At 40.5% G+C, this 27,321-nt stretch overlaps 1 protein-coding gene across 3 annotated transcripts in view; it reads right to left on the reverse strand.

Annotated features, from left to right (window-relative positions):
• The window catches only part of UNC5A (unc-5 netrin receptor A), a 374,244-nt gene that overhangs the window by 93,381 nt on the left and 253,542 nt on the right, over nt 1-27,321 (reverse strand). For all 3 annotated transcript variants that reach the window (XM_066591340.1, XM_066591341.1, XM_066591338.1), the window contains exon 4: nt 3,161-3,264. In XM_066591340.1, coding sequence (XP_066447437.1) covers nt 3,161-3,264 — 104 coding nt within the window. The remainder of the gene's footprint in view (nt 1-3,160; nt 3,265-27,321) is intronic.

A 27,321-nucleotide genomic window follows, 5' to 3' on the forward strand; every position in this document is an offset into this window, starting at 1 on the left:
CACATTTTTATCCAGTCTTCATGAACGCACTGAGGAACTACAGATGATATTTCTTCCCAGCACTGTAGCATTCGGCATTTCAGATGAACAATATTGCATTTTTGTTCTGCATACACAAGGGACTTTAAATGGCCCCACAGAGAAAAGTCCAAAGGCATTAAGACCTTGGTGGCATTTCTATTGGACCTCTATGCCCATTCCATTGTCCGGTGAATTACACATCCACCCATCTGTGTACAGCCACAGCAAAGTATAGAGGTATGCCATCCTGTTGATAGTAATGTGGGAACTAACTGTTCTCATTAAGCACAGATGGGAATTTGGCATCCTGTAACATCTGGAGGTACCTCTCCTATAAAGTGATCCATAAATCAAAAAAGGCCCTGGATGCCAGACACAATTTACCAACTTTGTCTTGGCCTAACTCCTAAACAAATAAAGATAAAGGCAAAATTGACACTTCCAATGTGTTTCTGACTAATTCTAGCCCAAAACCGATATATTGCATGACCCCCCCAGCTTCCATTAGAAAAACCTGAGCTGTATTTAATGAGTTCAAAATTGCTGCCAAAAACATTTCCTGCACCAAAAAATGCAGCCTTCCTTTAAATTAATACTTTCATACATTGGAAGTCAATTTTCTCATTATTACACCTGTTAAATGGTTGTGTCCAGACTTTTGCCTCACCATGTACTATGCTACAGCTATGTTCCCAGTTACAATGGACAGTGCGCCATACTTCTAAAGAATTTTAGCAGCAATAGGCATAATTCTCTCCTTGCAGGTTGCTATTTTCCCTGTTTATCTATAAACACTCTCTTCATAGTCAGACAATACATTGTTTCTACAAAACTATCTGGATTGCATTACTTTATGCTGGAATTTACCCCATGTTAATGACCTAACTTTTTAAACGCATTATCTACATGTTTTCCATTACTGTAAAGAGGATACATAGACCGTTTAGCATGTATCACTAAAACATTGTTTCCACTGATGTTATATTTGAGTGTAGATTCTTTCTCTCTTTCTTTCCTTCTCAAACAGCTTAAGAGAGCCTTGCAAAGCACATTCAGAGACACATTTTCCTGTGCTCTTCAAATCATATTTGCTGCGTGTCAGGGACTTTTTAACCTGTCATAAAATAAATATTGTCTACATGTTTGAGGAAGAGAATGCCATTCAAAGTGCAATTTTTATAAAAGAAGACTGGGATTTGCATAAACAAGTTCTCCATTTATATGTAGTTAATGTCAAGGTCTTACTACATGAGAAGGAGCCGATATTTATGAATCTCCAAGCCTCTTCGGGGTGCTCTAGCAATAATTGTAAACCAAACGTTTAATAAGGTACATGCAGAGTGGTAGTTTTGTTCGTGGATGTTTCATTTACCAGGAATGCAGTTTAGGTCATACGTGTAGTTACAAGGTTGCAATAGTCATAATCTTGTGTGGTAGTAGAAGGACAGTTTTCTTAGAGAACAATGCTAATTCAGTATTGAGATTATGGAGTGTTTTGGTCTAAATAACAGTTTATCAAATACACTTAAAGTATCCCTATGTCTCTATTCTCTTGCCCAATCTGACATCTGCTTAGTGATATAATTGGTGAGACAAACATATATCTCCTGACCCAACTACAGCAACAGTCTTCACAGTGATCTCCCACCTAGCACTTTTTGGTCCCTCCAATCTAATCTCAACTGCCCACCTTTCTCTTTCTTCCTCCTCTGCTTCTCCCATCTGCCAATCCTCTCACAATTAGTTTATATAAATATATATATTTATATGTAGTGGCATAGGGGGTGCAGAGGTATCACTCACTACCAGGCCCAGGAGCCTTAGGGGACCCAAAGATCCCCCTGTTACATACCCGTACACCAGTATTATTAATGGCACGTTGTAGATAGGAGACCCTGTTACAGATTTCACATCGAGGCCCAAGGGCTCCTAGTTACGCCTCTTAATATACATATAAATACTCTTTGTCAATCTTGGGCATATATGCACAGGATTAGGTGAATTGTCTTGCCACCTGCGGCCCTAAAAGTGGTTCTACCCTTGGCCTATAAAAAGCCTCTGAGAGGCTACTTGTGTGTAGTGACCTCTTTTTCTGCTGGTGTAGAGCTTGTTGACCACTAGACGCCTCAACGATGCAATCAAAGAGATTTCGCCAAATTAACAATATATATATATTTTTTTAGCTTTTTTATTTATTTCGTTTTTTTGCCTCTCCATCAGCAATATTTGGGATGATTACTTTACTTATAGGCAGAGTCCGCCAAGCCGTAGTTGGTTTGGAAAAGTGTTTCACATATACAATATGTGTATATGTTGGTCAATTGCAGACAGGAGTACATCTTAGTTTGACATCTTGATCACATCTGTGGAGGACATTGTAGTTGCGCCCTGCAAAAACGTAACAGAACCCCAGTGACTACAATGAGGTCCTTTCAGTTTCTGTCTGACATGTTACAGTGCAATTCTGCATTTTAACAGAATTCCGTGCTGGTGGTTCCGAACAGAACCTCCCATGATGATGTGAAAAAGCTCTTATTCACAATGACTAAGATGACACAATGACGGATTCAGTTTTTCCCTCAGTTACCCTCTAAACCTCTTTTTTGTAAACAGATGGGAGGGAAGTTACTCTGGGTCTTCAACTAATTTAATAGGAAGGATGGTGGCATTGTTATTTTGGGATGATGAGAGTATAGTATTTATACAGGGTCACTGATTCTGTCTGTTCTTGCTTTTCTGTTTGTTTTATATCTTTTTATGCTTTCCCCTCATTTTGTAACATGTACTAATCACTGCTTTCATTACAATGTTTACAATAGGAAAAACATGCAGATAAATATAAGCAAGCACATGAACGCAATAGTATCAGCGCTGGCGATATTCTGCATAAGGCAATTATTTGTGCAGTATGCCCTTGAATACCAATCTGGTCTCATTAGTTCTCTACTGTTTGTGCTGATCTGGAAAGTTTACAGCGTAACTTTTATTGTTCTGTGTTTCATAAAACCAAGTAAAGTCATGTGCGGGAGGAGAACCAGCTAGAATGAACGCTTACTGTATGTACTCGCCTTGACATGCAGATATGTGAAAGAAATGCGTGCAGGGGAGTAATGTCTGGTGACACATTTGTAGCACTCACCTCCGCAGGAGGAATCCCCTCAGGTGGCTGACATAGCAAAGTCACCTCCTGATCCAGAGACACTTCCCTTGACACTGGCTCCTTCTCAAAATTCTTCCTGAGGTCTTAATAAAGAAAATAATATAACATGATATTAAAAAGGGAAGGAAAAATCAAATTTTAGAATATGAATTTCGTGAATTAGAAATGCAGAAGTTTAATATCAGGTAAGTCAGACGCATAGTGACATAGGAACGCTCGTGGAGAAGAGAACCAGCCAGCGTGGATTGGTTCTTCGCCGCAGCTCCTGCCAGCTATGTATAACCACACATTACACCCTGACAGTGATAGAGAGTGACAGAGAAGGATGTATACATAGTGCCTTCCCCTCCCCTTGGGGTACGCAGGTCTAAAATAAACTGAATTCCACATTCATTTAGCCTGTTCATCTGCATTTTTGTTTCTTCTTGCTGAATTCTTGCTTCGAGCACACATGGTTGGATTGCTAGTGACAGAAATTGACGTGGGAACGTACAGTCCCTCATAGCACTGCTATACTGGCACCCTGTGGCAAAATGCACCATCTCAGTAATAACACAGGCCACCTCTTTGCTCACCTGTCTTCTCTGGTTTGCTTTTAGTACTATAAAAGGAGCCTGACAACTATGTTCTAGGCAAAGGAAATGCTTGTTTGTATTTACTGTTAGGAAAGCACCGACACCAGGCACAAGAATTGGCATCATGCACCCTATATCTATGAGTATTTAGATACTACTAAATAGACACTTGCCTAGAGGAGCTTACAGTCTGCAGGGCACTTGGGTGAGGTGACACAGTGGCAGTGACATGGAAATGCAATGCAGAATCAAAACCTGATGCATTCTGGGAGCAATGTGTTGGTGGCAAGGCTAAACAGACAATCAAGAATATCTAGAGGCATACATTAACATTGGCAAAAGCCATGTAACAGAGTGACCTTCTGACATTTCTAAAGGCGAAACAATGTAACAGTTTAGAAGCATAAAAGCTGATTGAATCATTAAATAAAATCTCTGAAACTATGTCCCACAGAGGGGTAAGGGTTAATATGGAAGTACTTTTGATTCTTTTTCCACAAAGGGTATAGTCAAAAAGACTGATCCAGTGCTATATCTCAGTATTGGTGTCCTATACTGAAATAACAGTAGCATACTAGAATGTAAAGGCATGAATGCTCTACACCAAGGTGCACGGGTCCCTGGGGGCCCTTTCAATTCTGTATTGTGGCCCCTGTAAGAGAAAGTAAAACCCAATTACAAAGTTGAAGAGTCGCATGTGGTGTGCTACATCTCTCTGGAATCGATGCTATGACCGAAACAAGAAAAGTGTACATTAGGCCGCCTGCAGGCGGCCGGGTCGGATCCTACTACTCGGTCAGAAAACAACTTATTGACTTGTATGAGAGAGTGCTGTGGGCAGGCTCTATGACAGTGTTCCCCAACTCCAGTCCTCAGGGACCGCCAACAGGACATGTTTTCAGGATTTCCTCAGTATTGCACAGGTGATGTAATTATCGTCAGTACCTCAGACATTGCCACAGGTGTTCGTACCATAGGATATCCTGAAAACATGACCTGTTGGGGGTCCTGAGGACTGGAGTTGGGGATCCCTGCTGTATGACATATACAGAGGTCATTGTACAAGTAGGGTAGGAGGTGAGCTGTGACCATTATCTAATTTGAATACTGGATTCTGTGTTATCTGCCTTCAGCTTTATAATCAAGGTATTAGCTTTCATAGTAATGCTGTCTGTGATGATAATGAGAAGACTGCTGAGAGATGATCTCTACAATATAGCAAGTATCAGCCTATTGATTAATTAGAACTACTTGTAGAAGGCTATGTTCACACTGTGTTCAAACAGTTATTATCTTGCTCTGTTTTATAAGTTTATTGCCCTGCATCTTTGTGAGGGTGTATTCACAAGGGCGAGTGTGATATAAATCCAAGTAACTTGGACCGATATCACGCTTGTAAAATCCTTGCTTAAAAATGCTTTGCATCTATGTTCTTGCCAGTTTCACATGTGTTTTCCTGCACATGTAGAGATCGCAAGTGCTTCCAATAGTTTTCCATCGGAAAATCCCATAACATTCGCATGCAAATCCCGCGTCATGTGAGTGCAATGCATTTTTTTTTTGTTATGATCTCATGGGAAATAATGGGAGATTACTTGTGAGGAATCACCCAAGAATAAGGCAAAAAATATATATATAGCACAGTAGATTAAAAAAAACAACAAAAAAATACGGACCCTATGGTTGATATATGCCACAATATGCTATACAGTAGCATATGTTGGAGTCTTCAATTGAATGGTAAATATCAGGAAATGGCACAAAGACAATATGAACAGTGTTTAATCAGAAGACCCCTTTTATTTCCCATCAGAGGGCGCCAGATTCTGTTACTTGATGTTGAGATCCAGTTGGCGCTGTACAACCAGCTTAGCCCAGTACAAAAAATTGTATCTCTCTACATTTATTGATTACAACTCTGTGGTTTCATTTTTTTACATAATTACAGTATATAGCATTCCTGCTGTGGCTATATATTCAGTTGGTTGGCAACTATATACAATACACTGGACTAATAAAGAAAGTGCTTAAAATGAAGTACACAGCCGACAGCACCACCCTTCAACACAAATCTATAGGTTTAGTACGGGTAAAATTGAGACGTATTGGTATGATGCTCTTCTCTGAGAAGTAACTTTCAAGCAAGAGCTTCATAGGAGAAAACATCTTCTGCACATAGATACTATTTGTAAAAGCAGCAAGCAAGTGCAAGCATTAGAAAAGCATTTAGAGTATCCATAGAAACTGAATGGTTGATGTATGTTAAGTAATATTTGTAATATCTGAATGTTTACCCAATTTTAAGCAATGGAAAGAAATGTCCTGTTTTGATAAAAAGCACCTTTCAGATTGTGGGTTTCCCAGAGTAAATCTCATTATGGACGACTCTGCTATTTAGATAAACTCAGTTAAATAACAGAATGGTATTTAACAAGGAGAAATGCAAGGTCCATCTGGGCAAGAAAAATGAAAAAAAGCACATACAGAATGGGAGGAATTGGGCTAAGCAGTAGCACATGTGAAAAAGACTTGGGTATACTAATAGATCATATAGACTGAACATGAGTCAGCAATGTGATGCAGCAGCCAAAAAGGAAACACAATTCTGGGATGTATTAAGAGAAGCATAGAATCTAGATCACGTGAGGTCATTATCCCCCTCTACTCTTCCTTAGTCAGACCTCATCTGGAACACTGTGTCCAGTTCTGGGCACCCCACTTTAAAAAAGACATAGACAAACTGGACCAAGTTCAAAGAAGAGTTACCAAGATGGTGAGCGGTCTGCAAATCATGTGCTATGAGGAACGGTTAAAGGATCTGGGAATGTTTAGCTTGCAAAAAAGAAGGCTGAGAGGAGACTTAATAGCTGTCTACAAATACCTGAAGGGCTGCCACAGTGCAGACGGATCAGCCCTATTCTCATTTCTAGAAGGAAAGACTAGAAGCATTGGGATGAAACTGAAAGGGAGGAGACACAGATTAGATATTAGAAAAAACTTTCTGACAGTGAGGGTGATCAATGAGTGGAATAGGTTACCATGGGAGGTGGTGAGTTCTCCTTCAATGGAAGTGTTCAAACAGAGGCTGGACAGACATCTGTCTGGGATGATTTAGTGATCCTGCACTGAGCAGGGGGTTGGACCAGATGACCCTGGAGGTTGCTTTCAACTCTTCCATTCTAGGATTCATATTCTGCTAGGCAGCTGACGTAAATTCTGTGTTTTCCAGTGGTAATACTGTAGAACTATGAAGTTAACTTGATAAAGCTTCTGGCTCTGGAAAAGAGCTTCTTCAGACGACCATATGCACGATTGCGCACACTTCAGCGCAACGCATTTGCACAGTGAATGAGGTAGATTTTTCTGTGTATCAGCGCATAGTATTGTACTTTTTGCGCGCGCAGGGCCTGTTCACATGCGAAACTCCCCCACGTTGAATCAAAAGGCTATTTATCCTAATGAGGTCCAGTTTTGTTCTGTTTTTTTTATGGAATTCCGCAGCGCATTTGCGCATACCCATAGACTTCTATTGGGCCCTTTGCTGTGCAATACACAGAGAGGTCCTATTTTTTTTACATCAACGGGTTCTATTCTTTGAACATTGCAAAAATGCATGCAAATACGGTCATCTGAAGAAGCTGTAACACAGGATGGACAAGTAGCATAGCGGTGGGCATAGCAGTAGGGGGTGCAGAAGTTGCAGTTGCCTAGAAATTGCATAGAAAATGGGAGTCCCAAATTGCCTTTCTTAGACTATAGCAGTTTTATGACATTTAGTGGTCAAATAATAACACCTTGCAATGCCTAAATCATATCTCTATACAGTATCAGAATACTATTACCAGATAGTACTCACTTAGTTCTGCCATGTATTTCCAAATAATAGTATCATTCAAATATTTCAGCAGTATGTGAACTATGAGATTGCTAAAATCAATTAGAAAGCACTAATCATGACCTAGGCAAATTAATTCATTTATCTGTGAGCAAGCTACATAATACGCCATCCTATCACTTCTCCAAACAGCGCCATTACTTTGTTTATGGTGCTGTTGGGAGGTGACAGGTTCCTTTTAACAGTAGTATGGGTTGAATTGAAGATATCAGTAATGTCAAACATTTTTTACTTAGTCCCGCCATACGATGTCACTTATGCTACAAGTCGGTTCATGGAGTTTTGATCAGCTTCATTGGCTCTGCTCAACTATAAAAGCTTTAATTCTGAAGTGGAAGCATCTATGAGTGACAATGGCTCAGCCATTTTCAATCTCCCCTCCCCCCCCCCCCCCTTCCCCCATAAATCCAAGGATCTGAGAATGTGTCACTTAATGGGGCATGAAGACAGATTTATCAAGCTATCTTTACCAATTTTCTGGCATAAATACTTTGAAAGATATGGTGTTTATGCTGAATATCATATGTATGAAACCCTGGCACATGGCACAACTCATTTATCAAATGCAACCTGTTGATGAATTTGCACTAGGGGAGAGACTACTCATAAAGTGGGCCATTGTTGATTAATTTCACCCACAATTTTAACTCATTCTGCATTATTTTTTAGTGCATTACATAGTCATAGGTTAGACCTCATGAGAGTATTATAGTCCAGTATAGAAGGTCTTGACATGAAACATCAGTAGATAGTGAAGCGAATGTAATAAGGAAAAAGATTAATATAATGGAAAAATGGCTACATGGCAGTTCATGTATGAAAATTAAGTCGCTAAGTCAATTACTGCAGCAAGAGAGTATAATAGTTTTCTATGAATGGCCTATGAGTGGGAAGATAAAAATATACATTGAGCACCCCTATCTGTATATATAAAGGTGAAAGCCCTCACTGACTGACTGATTCACTGACTAACTGGCTGACTTGTCACTAATTCTCTAACTTTCCGATGTCGCACAAACATGAAATTTGGCAGGAGCATTCCTTACATCCTAAATAGGAAACGTAAAGGGGTCACAACTCAAAAATTCAATACTAAATGCAAAAGCATTGGTGCCCCTGTGTATTGTACCAAATCTAATTCTCTAACTTCCTGATGTCGTACAAACATGAAATTTGACAAGAGCATTCTTTAGGTCCTAAATAGGAAAAGTGAATGAGTTAGAGCTTGATTATTCAATGCTAATTGCAAAAGTATTGGCGCCCCTGTGTAATGTACCAAATATAATTCTCTAACTTCCTGATGTTGTACAAACATGAAATTTTGTGTGATCATTTTTTTATGTCTTAAATAATAAAAGTAAAGGGGTCACAACTTGATTATTCAATGCTAAGTGCAAAAGTATTAGCACCCCTATGTAATGTACCTTCCCGATGTCATACAAAAATGAAATTTGGCACGACCATTCTTTAGGTCCTAAATAGGAAAAGTAAAGGGGTCATAACTTGAAAATGCAATGCTTAGTGCAAAAGTATTGGCACCCCTGTGTAATGTACTTAATCTAATTCTTTAACTTACTGTTGTCGTACAAACATGAAATTTGGCATGAGCATTCTTTAGTTCCTGAATAGGAAAAGTAAACGGGTCACAAGTCGATTATTCAATGCTAATTTCAAAAGTAAGTGCACCGCTATGTAATGTAACTTCTTGGTGTCGTACAAGCATGAAATTTGGTGCAAGCATTCTTTAGGTCCTAAATGAGGGGAGTGGGAGGGATGGCACATTCTGCATTGGGACACCGGTGCATGCAGCCTGAGGAGAATCTAATGCTCCTCTATGTGTATACATATTTTATTCCTCGGTTACTATAAAGTAGCCTTGACTTCATAAAATCATCTAAATAGAAAGTGAATTGAGCAGCACAACCAGTGATCCCAGATAGTATTTCTTTATTGATCCATAAAGGGCAGAGCAGCAACATTTCAACTCCTTCCGGAGTCTTTGAGCTTGACAAAGACTCCAGAAGGAGTTGAAACGTTGCTGCTCTGCCCTTTATGGATCAATAAAGAAATACTATCTGGGATCACTGGTTGTGCTGCTCAATTCACTTTCTATTTGGATGACGTTGTTAGTCCTTGCAGTCAGGACTTGCTGAGCTTTGCACACCAGACCCGCACCTCGCACCTAATGGTGAATTCCAGTGGAGTGCTGCTGCACCTATTTGCTTATTTGCATTCATAAAATCATCTGTGCTATCAATACGTAAACATCTGCACAAAATTAACTTGGACGAGGCTGGGTATATCATCTAGTCTATATATATAAAGATGAAAGCCCTCACTGACAGACTGACTGACTCGCCACTAATTCTCCAACTTCACGATGTCGTAGAAACATGAAATTTGGCACGAGCATTGATTATGTTATAAATAGGAAAAATTAATAGGTCCCAACTCGATTTTTCAATTCCTAGTGCAAAAGAATTAGCGTCCAAATTTTGCATACGGAATCTAATTCTCTCACTTCCCGATGTCATAGAAACTTGAAATTTGGCACAAACATTGATTATGTCATAAATAGGAAAAGCTAATGGGTCCCAACTCGATTATTCAATTCTAAGCACAAAAGAATTAGCATCCAAATTTTACATACGGAATCTAATTCTCTCACTTCCTGATGTCATAGAAACTTGAAATTTGGCACGAGCATTGATTATGTCATAAATAGGAAAAGCTAATGGGTCCCAACTCAATTATTCAATTCTAAGCGCAAAAGAATTAGCGTCCAAATTTTACGTACGTAATCTAATTCTGTCACTTCCCGATGTCATTTTATATAAAGGAAATGTCGCATGGTTACCTCCACGTGGTGTTTCCAGGGTAACGCAAAGAATCATGCAAAATGGGGAACATATTTGTTTTCTTAGTATCTCTAAAGTAACCACGACTTCATAAGATTTTCCGTGTGAACACCAGATAAACACCAGTATCAAATTAACTTGGGCGAAGCCGGGTATATCAGCTAGTACTATATATGCCTATGCTCTCTTGTTTCCTTACATTTATACATTATAAGACGTGTGAGGTGTATTCAGGCACTAAGGATACTGAAAGTCTATATTTGATTTGTGTCTTATAAATTCTGCATTATAAAGCGCACTTGTTTGAATGCGTGAAAGAAATAAATGAGAGTAATTAGCAGAGCAGAGGCCTTAGCCTTTTCTAGTCCACAACATGAATTAAGGCTGGGAATCAGAATAGGGAGCCACGGTTCAGTTTAGGAATAATAATGTAATTCTTAGTAATTAATTTACCCTTCGCTAGGTGAATTTTAAGAACATTTGAATGGTAATACTAGACATTGTGCGCTGTATTTTTGTCTTCCGACATGATTATTAATTAGTTTATTCATTTGCAGTACTACTGTATTATAGTTTTCCCAAAGAAAGCAATAAGTGCTCAGGATAACAGGAGCGCAGACAGTGCAACAATGGGGAAAACTTTGTTTCATTTCAAGCATTAAAGTTATCAACAGACTTTCAGAAAATGGAGCTCAGTTTTATGATCACATAATAGACATAATTCTTGTTGTCGATAGCATTTTTTAGCAAAAAACTGTCTTTTCCAATTAAGCATGGTATAATATGTAATATTTCTTTTTTTATAGATCTTTCCAAATGATTTATGAAATGAAGATGAAATTACTGTATACCACATTTGCCCCCAGGAGACTATAAAAATAAGTAGAATTTGCTGTATATGTTTCCTGTATCCTATTCATCAGTTTAAGATCCATCCATTCTGTTGAGAAAAAATAAAAATAAAAAAATATAAAAAGTGCAATCAAATCTGCACCAAACCGCATTGTGTGAACATGGTTGTATTGTAGGATACTACATATCATGCTGTACACACAGTACATATAATCATGTCTGATGGAAAAGATAATATCTACAGTTGGGCTCAGAGGTATTTGGACATTTTCGTAATTTAGTCTCTGTAAAGGTGAAGTCCCCTGGTGCAAGTCCCAAGTCATGACTGGCTCCTTGGGAGACATTATATTGTGACTAGAGATGAGCGAGCCTACTTGGTAAGGCAGTTACTCGAGCAAGGAATCGCTCTTCTTGAGTCACTGCTTAGTGATCCGAGCAGGCTCGGGTGGGCTGCGGGGGGAAGCGCGGGGGAGAGCGGGGAAGAGAGAGAGATCTCTCTCACTCTTCCTCCCGCTCCCCCCACCCCCCGCAGCCCACCCGAGCCTGCTCGGATCACTAAGCAGTTACTCGAGAAGAGCGATGCTCGCTCGAGTAACTGCCCTACCGAGTAGGCTTGCTCATCAGTAATTGTGACGTTTTCTTGGCCGACTGTTTCTGCAGGGTGGTTTGCCATTGCCTTCCCCATTCATCTTTTATCCTCCACCAAGCTGGGTACTCATTTTACCGACCTCGGAAGGATGAGTCAACTTTGAGCTGGCTACCTGGACTACGCAGGGACTGAATCCGCAACCTTCAGGTCGTGAGCGAGAGCATTTCCGCTGCCATAACACTCTGTGCCACACAAGGCTCTTTTTTAGTCTCTGTACTCCGCCACAATAAATTTTAAACAAAGTACATCATACTTTCCCATTAGGAAAATGTAGACTTCCAGCTTTAATTTAAGGGAATAACAAAAATATTGCACTATTTCAGAATTACAGCCATTTTTACATAGTCCCTTTATTTTTATAGCCTCAAAAGTAATTGGACAAACTAACGTAGTAAGAAATAAAGGATTACTTTTAATACATGGATGCTAATACTTTGCAGTCAACAACTACCTGAAGTCTGGAAAAGGTAGATATCGCCAAATGCTGCATTCCTCCGTTGAGATGCTTTGCCAGGCCTTTACTGCAGTTGTCTTCAGTTGTTGATTGTTTGTGGGTCTTTGAGCCAACAGTTTTGCCTTTAGTAAGTGAAAAGCTCAGTCAGGTAGAAGTCAGATTAATGACTTGGCTATTGAATAATATTCTATTTTTTGCCTTAAGAAGCAAAAGTTGAGTTGCTTTTGTAGTATGTTTTGGGTCTATACTGTGAAGTGCTGCATCATTTTTGCAGTATTTGGCTGAATTAGAGCAGAAAGTATAGTTCTACGCACTTCAGAATACATCCGACTACATCTATCCATACTCAAATGATCAAGAAACACCAGTAAGACAATTCCATTGGCAGGCATACATGCCCATGCCATAATATTGCCTTCACCATCTGACTGATGAGATGACATGGTTTGGATTATGAGCCCTTCCTTTCCTTTTTAATACTGTTATCTTCCCATCACTCTGGTACAGGGTCATCTCATATGTCCATAGAATTTTGTTCCAGAACTGGGAGGCTTCTATATATGTTTTCCTAAAAAGGTTTTGTCTGGTCTTTCTGTTCTTGGGTGTTACCAGTGGTTTGCATCTAGAAATAAACACTCTCTATTTGCATTCATGAAGGTGTCTCTTGATTGCAGACTTTGACTATGACTTGCCTACTTCCTTAAGGGGAATGTGTCATCAGACACATTATATATAAATCACATTTTTGTGTTTACATATTTGAGAATTTTTGGTGATTTTTTTAAATTTATGATCACAGTATATTTTTTTTTTAATCTTAAAATTCTGCATTTTTCATAGTGACCACAGAGTCTAATAATAGGCTTATACTTCCTGCTCTGTAGAGAAAGCTTTGCAGCAGTCATCTTACAGACATCACAGGCAGGATTACACTGAAAGTCCTATATGTAGATAACACAGGGTCCACTATTCACAATAACTGATGGGCTCTACTCTGACTCCCTGTAAAATGACCTCTACAATGTCACAGAACATGTCTAGAACAGTCTTCCATACAAGTCAATTGGTCCTCTCCTGTCTATTGTGAGAATGGCCCATGAAGCTGCTGTAAAGCATATCTCTAAATGCTGTTAAAAGCAGCTCAGGAAAAATGGCCGCCCCATAGTCATATACAGACAGCAGAATAAAAAATTATACAACCAGAAAATAAAAACAGACTAGAAAATTGGATAATGTTTCTCTATCTGTTTTTTAATGAATACATTTTCTTTTGGTGATATAGTCCCTTTAAGAGTGTTTTTGGCTAGAAGCTGTGAGGGGGATTTTCTTTACAATGTAAAGAATTCTGCAATCATTCACTTTACTTGTTTTTATGCTTTATTGGCCTTTTGGTATTGCTGATCTCACCAGCACTGTCCTTCTTTTTAAGAATGTACCAAATTGCTGATTAGCCACTTCTGTACTCTCTGCTATCTATCTGCTAATGATGGCCTTCCATACTTGTACTGAAAGTTGTTTGGACCACATATTGAAAGTATCTGTGAACAGAAACCCAATGCAAATTCAACACTTGAAATTAACTGCAGACCTTCTATCTATTTAAGACTATTCAGATGGACATGTAGTTAGGCTATGCTTTGCCCATGTCATTCACAGACCGCACACAGGCCCATAATTGACTATTCACATGAAAGGATGATCTGTGTGGAAAACATTACTGCATGTCCTTAGCTGCTTTCACAAATCAGAATAGCACATACTGGAGCGGAGTTCATGTGTATCGGACATCACATGCAGGGGCGTAACTATAGAGGATGCAGGGGATGCGGTTGCACCCTGGGCCCAGGAGCCTTAGGGGGCCCATAAGGCCTCTCTTCTCCATATAGGAAGCCCAGTACTATGAATAAAGCATTATAGTTTATGGCCCTGTTACAAGTTTTGCATCAGGGCCCGGGAGCTTCAAATTACGCCTCTGATCACATGCACAGATATCCATGTATTGCCGGATGTCAGTTGTGCCTCTGCTGAAACTTGCATACAGCTATCTGAATTCAGCCTAATTTGTCATGGAATAATGAGGAATAGGCCACACCAGACCATGAAATTGTTTATCAATCAATTGTCCAATTACTTTCCAGCCTGAGAAAATGGAGGGATTATGTTAAAAATGTCAGTAATTCCTAAACAGTTAATGTAATACTTTCATAAAACCCCTTGAATTAAAGCTTAAAGTCAAGTCTACACTTCAGTCACATATTAATGGCTTTGTTTCAAATTCAATTTAGTGGTGTACAGAGGTTAAATGATGGAAATGGTGTTCAGATATTTCTGGACGCAACGGGCCAAAATGTTGCATTGAGTTAACAGGTGACAAACTGTCACAAACCACATTTTTCGATTTATTTTCTAAAAAAAACTGCCGATACTTTTAAAGGAAGTCTATCACCTAATTTTAGCGATACAAGCGGATTACACAATTACATGAACACTGTTATGATAAACTCAAGTGGATGCCTTTATTTAGTGTGATACCATTACTGGGACATCCCTCTTCAATAGGGTCATGTGCCATATGCAAATTAGCCCCGGACCATCCAATGGGCGATCCACCTGTCTATGGTCTTGGATTTCTCCCTTTACCATCACCTGAAAAGACGCCCCTTTTTGTAATTAGTGACTTCTCCAGCTCCCCCTGCTGGAGACGTCATGCGTTCCACTGCAATGCACGTGTGCCGCTTTGAGCAAAAAAGGCGCACTAACAGTATCACACACGCACCTGATTGATCAGAGCGGTACACGCGTGTTGCAGGGGACTGCATGATATCACTAAGGACGCAAAGGGGTGGCTTTTCAGGCAATGGGAAGGGAGCGAGCCTGGACCACAGACGGAGGTGAATAGCCTACCGGATTGTCTAGGGCTAATTTGCATATGGTGCATACGTACTATTGAGGAGCGATATGTCAGGAATGGTAATGCATTGGAAACTGATAAAGGCATCTATGGAGTCATCATAACAGCACACATGTAACTATGTAATCACTAAAATTAGATGACAGACTTCCTTTAGGCACGGCTCACATCTAAATCGTCTTTTATCACAATGCCAATTTTGCATATGTTTCATGGGACATTTTATTGTTATCCATACACACAAAGCCTGGATTATGTCAAAAAGCAGCCCTTTCTCTGATATTATTCACTTCTTAAACTGCTAGAGGAAACATTCTCAAATTTTCCAAAATGACTATGAACCTGCCAAGTTACATACATAACCTTTTTTTCCTTTTATGCTGTAATCTTTTTTCCCCACTGTTTAGCAGCAAGAAGGGTTTAATATGAAAGGAACAGCACCATAAACAAAAATAATAAGCCCATACAATATCAAGTGGCAAGTAACCTGCAAGTAAAGACAAATAAAAACAGCATTAAATAAAATCAAATCATGCCGGGACTGAGACATAATAAAATGAGACAAATATCTATTTATGCTCAAGGCGTAATAAAACACAGCAAACACAACATAAAGCAATTCTCAAAATAGTCACAATATGAATAATGTATAGTGGATGGAAGTACTATAGGTATTAAAGTATTCTTTCAAGAGTGACCTTCAGATATACTGCCTATCTGTAGATACACAACTCACAATTCAACTCAACATCAATTGTTAGGCATTGGAGACCTAAAGATAAATATTGAGCCTCCATGTGTTTCGTCCCATTTCCTCCCTTGGGAACCAACAATGCACAGCCAATAGATACACACAAATATACCATCAAAGGAATTGGTAATTGCAAGCGATAATAATATGTCCTCTGCCTAGTTAGATGAACCCTGACTTCTGTTGCACCAGCTGATGGGAGGGTCGAAATTTGGTATAAACAGCATGAATCGATGAACCTTTTTTTGCCAGCTGCCAAGAGCATATCGGTACCTCCATTTAATTAGCAAGAAGCTATCCTGTCCGCAAGGGACAATATTCCTCCAGAAAGATTTCAGCACTTAATGGAATCTATGTCACAATGAATTGCTGCAGTTCTGAAGGCCAAGGGAAGTCTAATGTGCTACTAGATGGAGGTCTGTAATAAATAAAGTGGCTATTCCGTGTATATATATTTTAAAGGGAGAATCAAGCTTCATCTTCTGAAAAGTCAAATGTCAGAACATGAAACCCAGAGCACATAGAACCCTAATGATTCCGTAATTGAAGGAGTATGTACATGTGAAGCCATGAGTACCACTGACTTCTAAGAGCTCATTGGCCACTACTGATGACTTCTTTTAACATGTCTCTGTTATTTTATTTGCCAGATTGGAGCCACTATATTGATCAGCTAATTGCCGCAGAGTTGCTTTTCGTTTTGACTTTTAGTGGAAGGTGTCAAGTGGTGGACCTTTTCTATGACATCCATATGTCCTAATAGGTCATAGGGAAGGGGGTTGTCTTCATGAAGTAACATCTTTGGGGTATTTGAAATTGAGTTTTCTAATCCAGACAACTCTTTCAAGGTTATTATATGCAAAACATTTCCTCAATTGTCTTCATGTTTGTATATTTGAGACAACTTCAGCAGTTCTTTCCCTCTTCTCTAAAGCTGCCACACACAATGAGATGACAGCTAAAGTTAATAGAGCATTTAATGCGCAATACAATCAGTATGTATCATTTGCAGAAGACTTTGATAGCTCCTCTCCCCATATTTGGTCTATTTGACTGGCTTAACTGGTGATTAAAAGGCAAATATAACCCTAACAGGGAGTCATTAATCAATAAATACTGGTCCCCCACTCAGAACCCACCTCTATTAGCCATATGGAAGTGTGTCTAGGGGTAGGTAGAAGGGGTTAAATTTAGTAACAAACACTCACTTTGGATGCCTGCTGTTCTGAGTATCTGACAAGCTGAGCCTCTTGTATAGCAGCTTCTTCACTCCTCCCCAATCCAGCCTGGAAACTCATTGTTCTTAGAGTGCTGACATCGGATCAGGGGAGGAGTGAAAAAGGTGCTATGCAAGAGGTGTAGATGCATTTATTACTGAATTTAACCTCTGCCACCCACCGAAGGTTTAGGAGCAGGCCCCAGTGGACCTAAACATGGGTATCTGGAAGAACATATTTTTTACCTGACTTTCAGTCACATGAGGGCATATGCAGTATTCCCCCCCCCCCCCCCCTTCCTGCCGCAGCACGAGTCAATGGCAAATTTTTTTCTCTGGCAGGCAGGGGAGAGAGAGAGAGAGAGAGAGAGAGAGAGAGAGAGAGAAACGAACCTAGAAAAAAAAAAAAAAGCTCGGCCCCCGGCGTCCCACATACAAAAATGCTCGAGTCTCCCATTGTAGTCAATGGGGTTCATTACTCAAACAGAGTTCTCGAATTTTACGAAAAGCTCGACTCGAATAACACGGACCCAAGCATTTCGGTGCTCGTTCATCTCTAGTAAATACGTATGCAAAAAAATATGCAACAAGTCTGTACAAAAGTGACACTTGGCCAATAGCTATATCTCCTGATCTTTCCTTAAACATGTCCATTTGGCTGCATGTGCATATGTATGCGTGTGTATACATAATGAGGGGACATCTACCATCAAAAGAGAGTCGCGAGGCTGCCATGCACAGTAGATTATCAGTTGGTCCCACCAAAAATTGGCAGGTTCGGCATGCCTGCATCCAATGTGCATGGCACTACAACTTAATATCAATATAGACTGGTTGCTAGAGACACAATGCGTAACAACCCCCAATAAAAGGCTAGAGATGTTAAAGGGGTTTTCCATGGAAATACTATTGATGACCTATCTTCAGGATAGCTTATCAATAGTTGATCGGCTGTCATCTGCCGCTTATGGCCTTATCCAATTGGATGATCAAGCGCTCATTTTCAGAGCCACAATACACAGGGGTTGGAGCAGAAGCTGCTGCTACTCCGAATCCTGTGTAGTGACTAGCACTTCTAACTCCAAACTAGGGTCTCATTAAAATCAATGGTCGTTATGCTTGCTGTTAGAAGCTTCGGCCACAATATTAGGGTCGGAGCAGCAGTTTCTGCTCCAACCCCTGTCTATTTTGGTGCTAACAGCAGGCATCCAATCAGCTGATTGCCCTGGGCTGCGAGTGGTGGACCCCAGTGGATTAACTACTGATGGCTTATCCTGAGGATAGGTCATCGATAGTATTTTTATGGTAAACCTCTTTAAGCAGAATTTCCCTAGCAACCAGTATGGACCGCTGGATTGGCACCGTATTGACACCACAAAATTGGAAAAGAATCTTTTAATATAAAAAAAAACTTGAGCAAGTTTAAAGGAAATCTATTGCTAAAGTTATTCTTCATTAAACTAAAATTAAAAAAAAAGTCATGGTCATAAAGGAAGAAGGCCATCCAGGCAGGAAACGGTGAAAAGCACGGTCACTCAGTTGTTACTTCAATATACTGAATTTGGATGTGTTGTTTATTTGCTCTTTATGGTTGAGACACTTGTGCTTCTAATGTTAGTCCTTATTGCAGCCGCTGCTTAGGATCGTTCCCTGTGGGTTAAGTAGAAATCTTTCCACTAGAAATGCTCTTTTGATGAATGTGATGCCACTTTTTGCAGAACTTCAGTATGCATTTTCACATCAGAGAAACTTTGTAGCATGAGATTGTTAATAAGTGTGTCATCAATCATCAGCAAAACAAATTAGCTGGCTCGTCTTTTAAAGCCCGACATTCAAGAAAAACACATAGCTGCATGCGAACTGTTGCGGCTTTATGTTGTGCCTTCTTTCATGCAGTCACATTACTTAAGATCTGGTTCACAGGCGACACAGACAAGCTTCACATCAGTAAGTTTAGGACCCTGAGGTTTTCCTTCTTCTGACAAGTGGTTAACCTCTTGATAAAGTTTTTTGGCCCTAAAATGACCAGCCACTTCTTACCAATTTGGTGCGTGTAGGGCTTTAATAGGCTAACCCTTTTATTTATTGGGCCACCAGAATAACTTTTTGCACACACCTATTTTTTCTACCATTTTTTCTCTTTTAGACTTATTAGTGGTGAATTGTATGAAGAGTAAAATACTTTGTTTTATACGTAATTATGCAAATTCAGACATTAAGGCTAGTTTCAATCGAGCGTACTGTACAAGTCTGCAATCTGGATGTGGTACAGTTAACATTACAACTGTATGTCATCAATATCAGATAAGTATTTCCCCATCTATATACTGTCATTGATTTTATTTTCCACTGGACTAGAGATGAGCGAGCACCCAAATGCTCGAGTCCGCGTTATTCGAGTCGAGCTTTTTGTAAAATTCGAGAGCTCTACTCAAGTAACGAACCCCATTGACTACAATGGGAGACTCGAGCATTTTTGTATGTGGGACGCTGGGTCCCGAGCTTTTTTTTTTCTCCTAGGTTCGTCTCTCTCTCTCTCTCTTTCTCTCTCTCTCTCTGTCCCCTGCCTACCAGACAAAAAATTTGCCAATGACGCGTGCTGCATCGCGGCAGGGAGGGGCCAAAACTGGCACGTCACAGTGTGGAGGAGCCAAAAACTGGGGCGGGGTCGAACACAGCTTGATGCTCGTTCGAGTAACAAGCACCATCGAGTACACTAATACTTGAACGAGCATCAAGCTCGGCAGAGTATGTTTGCTCAACTCTGCACTGGACGAATACTTATCTGTGTTCGCCCAATAGAAAGTAATATCAATATGGAGGCATAAAACAACAACAAAAAAGTCTTAACTAAGTTAAAAAAAAGCCTGTGAAAAAGATGCAAATGTAAAAAAATACATAGATTTACATTCGCTCCGTATTACAACCCGTAAAACACTGACCAAATGCAGAGCTAAAATACACTTGTCTGAAAGCGGCCACATCATATGAAAGGCTCCTTATTTTGTATTGGTTATTTCGACACAAGAAAATGTATAGTCTCAACTGATTGGGGCAGCTATGGTGATGATTTGGTTGGTCCAAGGGGTGTGAGTTTTTTTTACTTAATTTATATAATTTTAAAAATATTTTTTCTGTTAATTTGTCTCAAAAATGTTCTGAAAAGTCCTCTGGGAGACATTTAGGGAGATATTATATTTTTTATTATACAGTTTTCCACTGTAACTGGGACGCCCCTAAAAGCTGCAGTTAGGGTGGTTTTTTTAAAGCCAACTTTTTCTGAGTGCTTTTTAGTACTTGTTTATAGCAAAAACAGCCATGGCCTGATGTTAGATGTAGAGCAAAGGGATTTTCTGGGAATTTATTGTTGATTACCTATTCTCAGGATAGATCATCAATAGTTGATTGATTGGGGTCTGCAGTTTGGAATCCCTATCCGTATTGGGGTCAGAGCCAGAAGTATATTAGGAGATTTCAATCTCATTGATTTCAGTGGGAGTGAAACCTTCTATTACACTTTCACCTCCAGCACCAATATGGATGTCCTGCATGGTTGCACTGACAGCAGGCTGGAGGATCAGATGATCGGCAAGGATCCTGAGTGGCAGATGCGGTCAATCAACTACTGATAACCTTGCAACTCACAACATAAATCTCAGACAGATTCTGAGACTATAGGAGAAATCCTGTTGCAGTTTCTCCCTCCTCCCTGTTTAATATTTAGGTCATATTCCACACTTGAGGACTTTGTCTGGATTTAGGCACCTCTGCAAACTGATGTAGACTAGAAAATAAAACCAACCACCCTTCACTGTATCCTGTGAATAGCTGACTATTCACCACTCTTATGTTTTGCACTGTCGATAATGCACTTTGTATATGTGCTGTCAATGGAAAAATGTATGCTGATATTTGTACATTGTACCTGTAAGGGGTTGAGTGAACATCCTTGCTGCGTAATTTGTTGCATTTGTAGATGCACTATGGTTGTGTAGTGGCCTGAAGTGAATGGAAGGTTCCAGAGTGTGCTTGAATGATCTATGTCTGTCTTGTGCCTTTGTAATATCCTTGTTTTGCTTGTAGCATGAATCAGTGTTATGTGTATTGCATGTCTGCAGCATCACAAGGGTTAACTGTCTGGGTATGTCTGGAAATTGTGTCAGTTTGTGTGTTTCATTTGTTAGTCACGTGATTGTGCTTTAATTAGTTTTGTAAGGGAGTGGAAGAGAAAAAGTTAGAGAGTGTGATGGGGAGTTAGTTAGAGTCTCCCTGGACAAAGACACCATCAGCTTGTGTGTGGAGAAGATGGAGGAGGCTGAGAGATTGCCGGATGTTCTGACTCCGTGGATAATATAAAGCATCCTCAGTGCTGATGTTGGGAACTGGGAGAGAAAGAGTCGTTCGTATGCAAGTGGTCAGTGAGTTCTTGTATGCAAGCCAGTGTTGAGAGCATTGATTCCGGGAGAGGAAGCAAGACACAGATAACTGGGACTGTGGACTTTGTATGTATGCCCCATGTACCTCCACTGCTGCTTTGCCTATTCTACAGTTGGATTGTATTCTATGTTGGATTGACTATGTTCAGTAAAACAGACATCGTTGACTGTTCTCGGAGTGTTCAGAAAAGTACTACTTTGTGTGGGTTCTATTTATTCCAAAGATGAGCAACATCAAAGGAGAGGAACAGTGGCATCACCCGTGACAACTAAAGACTTTCAGGTAACTTTACCCAGTTACCATCCCCTTACATTTTCCCATGATCTTCCCCTATGGCAACATGAACAGGTCCTGTGCTACCCAGAAGTGGGGAGGGGATGATAGAGCCACGGTGACAAGTGACTGTCTCTAGCCCCACTGTCTAATGGGCTGTGGGCCTGCTCTGCGGACATTGCAATTGTTGTGCATAGCCCCTTGACTAGAGGCATGTTATTTAATCAGCCTGCTTACAGCACCTCATGACAGAAGACAAGGTGAAAGAAGAGCATAGCACTCACTATTAAAGTGCACCACCCCAGGGACGAGTGTACAAAAAGAGCAGCACCTCTCTAGATAGGCTACAATGAGTTTAAAAGGAAGCCTTTGAGACCTCAGGGAAATTAAACTGTAGGGCTGTATTGCCTTCAACTACAGGTGGTGAGAGACCGAGCCTTGGGAGTTACAGCAGCCAGTGGAACAGACCCTGTCACTATAGAGTTCTTAAATATAAGAAACAATGTTATACCTATCACATTACTTAGTTTCCTTAAAACCTGGGACTGTTTGCCATCGGGACCCAGTGATTAGACTATTTTAATGTTTTTAAGACGGCTCCAGGTCAGACTGGTTTCATTTAATGGAGAGTTTAGTTTATCACTCTACATTTCACCTGGCATTTTATTTTCTTGAGTGAATACATTGGAGAATAAACTTTTTAATAGATTCACTTTCTCCTCATCAGCCTCTACAATTATTCCCTCATTATTTTCTTCACCTTTGTTGCTTTTATTTACTTTTTATATTTTTTTCCCTAGCTTTTTAGTCCTTTTTCGCTGCCTTCTTGTTTTAGTAGTTTAAATCTTTTTGTTGTTTATTGCTCCTTTTTCATCTTCATTGAGCCACATTGGTTTTCTCCTATTCCTAACCCTTTTATTACTGCAAAGTATGACCTGCTCACAGTGCGTATTTAAGATGCTTTCAAAAATTAGTCTTATTTCTGAGGACATTGTCCCAGTCAATAAGGTTAAAGGGGTTGTCCCGCGCCGAAACGGGTTTTTTTTTTTTTTAAACCCCCCCCCCATTCGGCGCGAGACAACCCCGATGCAGGGGTTAAAAAAACCACCCGCACAGCGTTTACCTGAATCCCGGCGGTCCGGCGTCTTCATACTCACCTGCTGAAGATGGCCGCCAGGATCCTCTGTCTTCATGGACCGCAGGGCTTCTGTGCGGTCCATTGCCGATTCCAGCCTCCTGATTGGCTGGAATCGGCACGTGACGGGGCGGAGCTACACGGAGCTACACGGAGCCCCATTCAGAAAAGAAGAAGACCCGGACTGCGCAAGCGCGGCTAATTTGGCCATCGGAGGGCGAAAATTAGTCGGCACCATGGAGACGAGGACGCCAGCAACGGAGCAGGTAAGTAAAAAACTTTTTATAACTTCTGTATGGCTCATAATTAATGCACAATGTACATTACAAAGTGCATTATTATGGCCATGCAGAAGTGTATAGACCCACTTGCTGCCTCGGGACAACCCCTTTAAGGGCATTTCTAAGTTGATTGAACTTTACTTTAGCATTTTTGTGGCCTTCTGACAAAACACCAAATTGAAAGACAAGTGAAAAAATAGTATCTTATGTTCACTATTTCCCAGGAATCCCCAACCTGCATCCCTGTTATTCCCATCAGATCTGTTGGTTAATATTTAGTCCAAAAGCACCGTCCTTTTAGTTGGGTCCCGTACAAGTTGTGAAAGGCAATAATTATTATTATTGACAGATACTTGTTTCCTTTCTGAGAGTTGCAGGTTTCAGCTTCCCAGTTTATACCTGGATAGTGAAAGTCCGCCATAATAATTGTCTCATTGTGATTTGCCACTTCATCTACTTACCTTAGTAGTATATATTTGCCTGGGTGAGCCATTACCAGAAGGAAATCTGGAAGTGGTTGCAGACCTCTGTCAAGAGAGTCGTTGGACAATGCAGAAAAGACCCCCTATCTGACCTGAGCTGTGCTGACCAGCTAGTTTATTTCACTGAGGATGCTTATGGAACAAAGACGCCTAGAAAGTGAGTTTTGTATTGAAGCCTCCTGGTGTGCATGAGCCGCACTGAAGACCAGAGGCGAAAGTGAGTCCTGCTAAGTCGAGAATCAGCAGGCAAGCCTGTGCACTAAGATAAAAGTACACCAGAGTCTATTGTAAAGGAAAGAGGTACAGCTTGGTTTTTCTTCACTCAAAGTTTCAGTTCTATACTCCCCCCCTCCATCTGTCAGTAAAGTACAGACACCTATAATGCCAATGCAGCTGGCATATCTGCTTTTACAAAGGGGTTACCAAAGGGCCAAGTATTTATTTTTTGTGACTACACCAAACGTAGTGGGAAGCATCGCCAGGTCCAATTTGTATTTGTTTTCACCTTGTGCCAGATCCATCAACAAGCTGTGCACACAGTTAATGAATGTGATGAATGCTGTATGGGGAAGAGAGAGTATTGCACTGGATGGTACACTAGTAATAATAAATGTCACCTTCTGTGTAAATTTGAAGTGAAAGCATTGCATTTGAGAGGCGACTTATCCATAGTTATAGTAAATATATTTTGAAGTGACCAATGTGGTGGATTTTGTATGTTATTTTTGACATCAGTAAAAGCTTATTCAAATGAACATGTTCGATTCTAAACCATGCGTATGTCTGTGTGCATCCATATGCATTCCATGCGTGTTTTACATTCTTGTGTCATACGTTTAACGCAAAAATTTAAAGTGGAAGGATGTTAGAATTTTTTCTATTATTGCTTACGATTGATCTCTGACATCCTGATGTCTATTCTGTGTCTATCGGAACCATTTCCGGGTACATGGCTGAAGGACATTTGGTCTCTCAGTGTCCATTACATGTATGGCTTTTGACACCCACCTACTATCGCCTCCATTTACAGTGGTATTGTGAACGACAAAACTGTACTGCTATGGAGTGGAACCGGGTTGTCTTCAGTGAGGAATCCAGGTTCAGTTTGGGCACTGACGATGGCTGTGTTCATGTCTGGAGACCTAGGGGTGAGTGCCTCAATCCTACCTTTGCTATGGAGTGGCACACTGCCCCCACTGTTGTTCTGGGGGTCATCACATATGATAGTCGGTCATCCTAGTAGTGACGCAAGTGACAATGGAAGCTCAGCAATATGTTTAAGACATCCTGTAGCCACATGTGTTGTCCATCGTGGCGGCTTCAAGAGGCATTTTCCAGCAGGATAATGCTCAGCCACATACAGCTAGGATGTTACAGAAATGCCTCCACAACTGGCCTGCCAGTCACTAGATTTATCACCAATAGAACATGTATGGGACCATCTAGGATGCCAACTTCAACAGCCCATGAGTTTGCACAATCTAGAGGCTCAAGTACAGCAAATGTGGACAAATATGCAGCAGGACATCATATGGAACCTGCATGCCTCCATGCCCACCCGTATCACATCTTGCATCCAAGTTAGAGGCGGTACAACAGGGTACTAAAGCCTCCATGCCCACCCGTATCACATCTTGTATCGAAGCTAGAGGCAGTACAACAGGGTACCAGAGCCTCCATGCCCACCCATATCCCATCTTGTATCGAAGCTAGAGGCAGTACAACAGGATACTAGAGCCTCCATGCCCGCCTGTATCACATCTTGTATCGAAGCTAGAGGCAGTACAACAGGGTACCAGAGCCTCCATGCCCACCCATATCCCATCTTGTATCGAAGCTAGAGGCAGTACAACAGGATACTAGAGCCTCCATGCTCACCGATATCACATCTTGTTTCCGAGCTAGAGGCGGTACAACAGGGTACTAGAGCCCCCCTTCAAGGGAGGGATTTTTTTTGACAATGAGTGTCCAATATTAAATGGTTCCAGGACAAAGTTGTATGTAAAAAATATTCAAATCCCCACCATACTCAAATTGGGGATTTTCACTGTACAGTTCATTCACTGCAATGCACTGCAGTGATGTTTACATGGTGTATTTCTTTTGTGTTCAGAGCCAAAGTGGTCCCGCTACCAAGAATGCAATGAATGGATTGCCCAGTACTTAAAGGGAACCTGCCACTTAAGTTATGCTGGCTAAAAAAATGGCAGCATTAACCTAGAACAGGTATGCCCATTGCCCCATGTATGTATTATTCTGTAACGCCGTGGTATTTCAGAATAAAAACACTTTGAAGTTTGACTCGGAATGGAGCTTTAAGTAGATGGGATGCACACAGGCTTCTTCCCTCCCGCAACATGTTGACTGACAGCTCTTTCCCCTTTTATGTATAGGTCAACATGCTACAGGCGATGAGAGGCTAGCGCGGGCCGACTCTCACTCGTAGCTCCATTTCCAGTCAAACTTCAAAGTGTCATTTCAGAATAACACATACACAGGGGCAATGGGCATACCAGTCCCGGGTTCATGCTTCCTATGGTTTAGGCAGTATGAACTCGGTAACAAGTCCCCTTTAATATCATTGATGGGAAATACGGTATATTGTGGATAAAATGACCTTTCGTGAAAAGCTTTTTTTTTTGTGTATGCTGATGAGCATACAATTTCTATCCTAATTTGTAACACAATGACAAGGCAAAAAAGTAAGCAATTTATTAAGGCTACCCCCCTCCCATACAGATAGTTGTTCCTTGATTTGATTTCCTGTTCCTGCAGCCCATAATACATTTTTAATGCATTTTTTTAGCAGTTAATGACATTAGTGCACATTAATTTGGTTTAAAGCGTTTTGATAATTGATGCTATAATAGTCTGATAATTTGCACTTAAAGATTTTAATTGGATAGTTACATAAATCTCTGCCAGTACGCTCGCTATGTACCGATAATGACCTAAGGTGCTGTTGAAAGCGTCATCACCACCAGTTTGTCTTCATCACTGATATGGATGTTAGACTTCAGTGAAGCATCACATCTACTTATATTTCATGGATTGTTCACTCACTCTTAGAAAGGCTTCTGGCCAGACGGTGTTTTGGGATCCCTCTATTTAGCATGCAGTCAGTTAACTTTGCCTGATATATCCCTAAGCAAAGTATTTGCATTTGGTCTTGTTTGGTGATTTCATTTTGCTCCAGCCCTGTAAAATATTCTGTACAGCTTGCGTTATTTTCCAGGGATTCTCTGAGCTGTTGAAGTTTTCAGAGTATTGTTGAAAAAAGAAAGGAGAAATGTATTGATCCTTTGATTCCTAGGAGGGTAACCTGCCCGAAGACAAGTTTGAGAGCCAGTGATTGAGATCACTCCTTCAAA

The sequence above is a fragment of the Eleutherodactylus coqui genome, chromosome 2, assembly GCF_035609145.1.
Source record: "Eleutherodactylus coqui strain aEleCoq1 chromosome 2, aEleCoq1.hap1, whole genome shotgun sequence".
NCBI classification, from domain to species: Eukaryota; Metazoa; Chordata; class Amphibia; order Anura; family Eleutherodactylidae; genus Eleutherodactylus; species Eleutherodactylus coqui.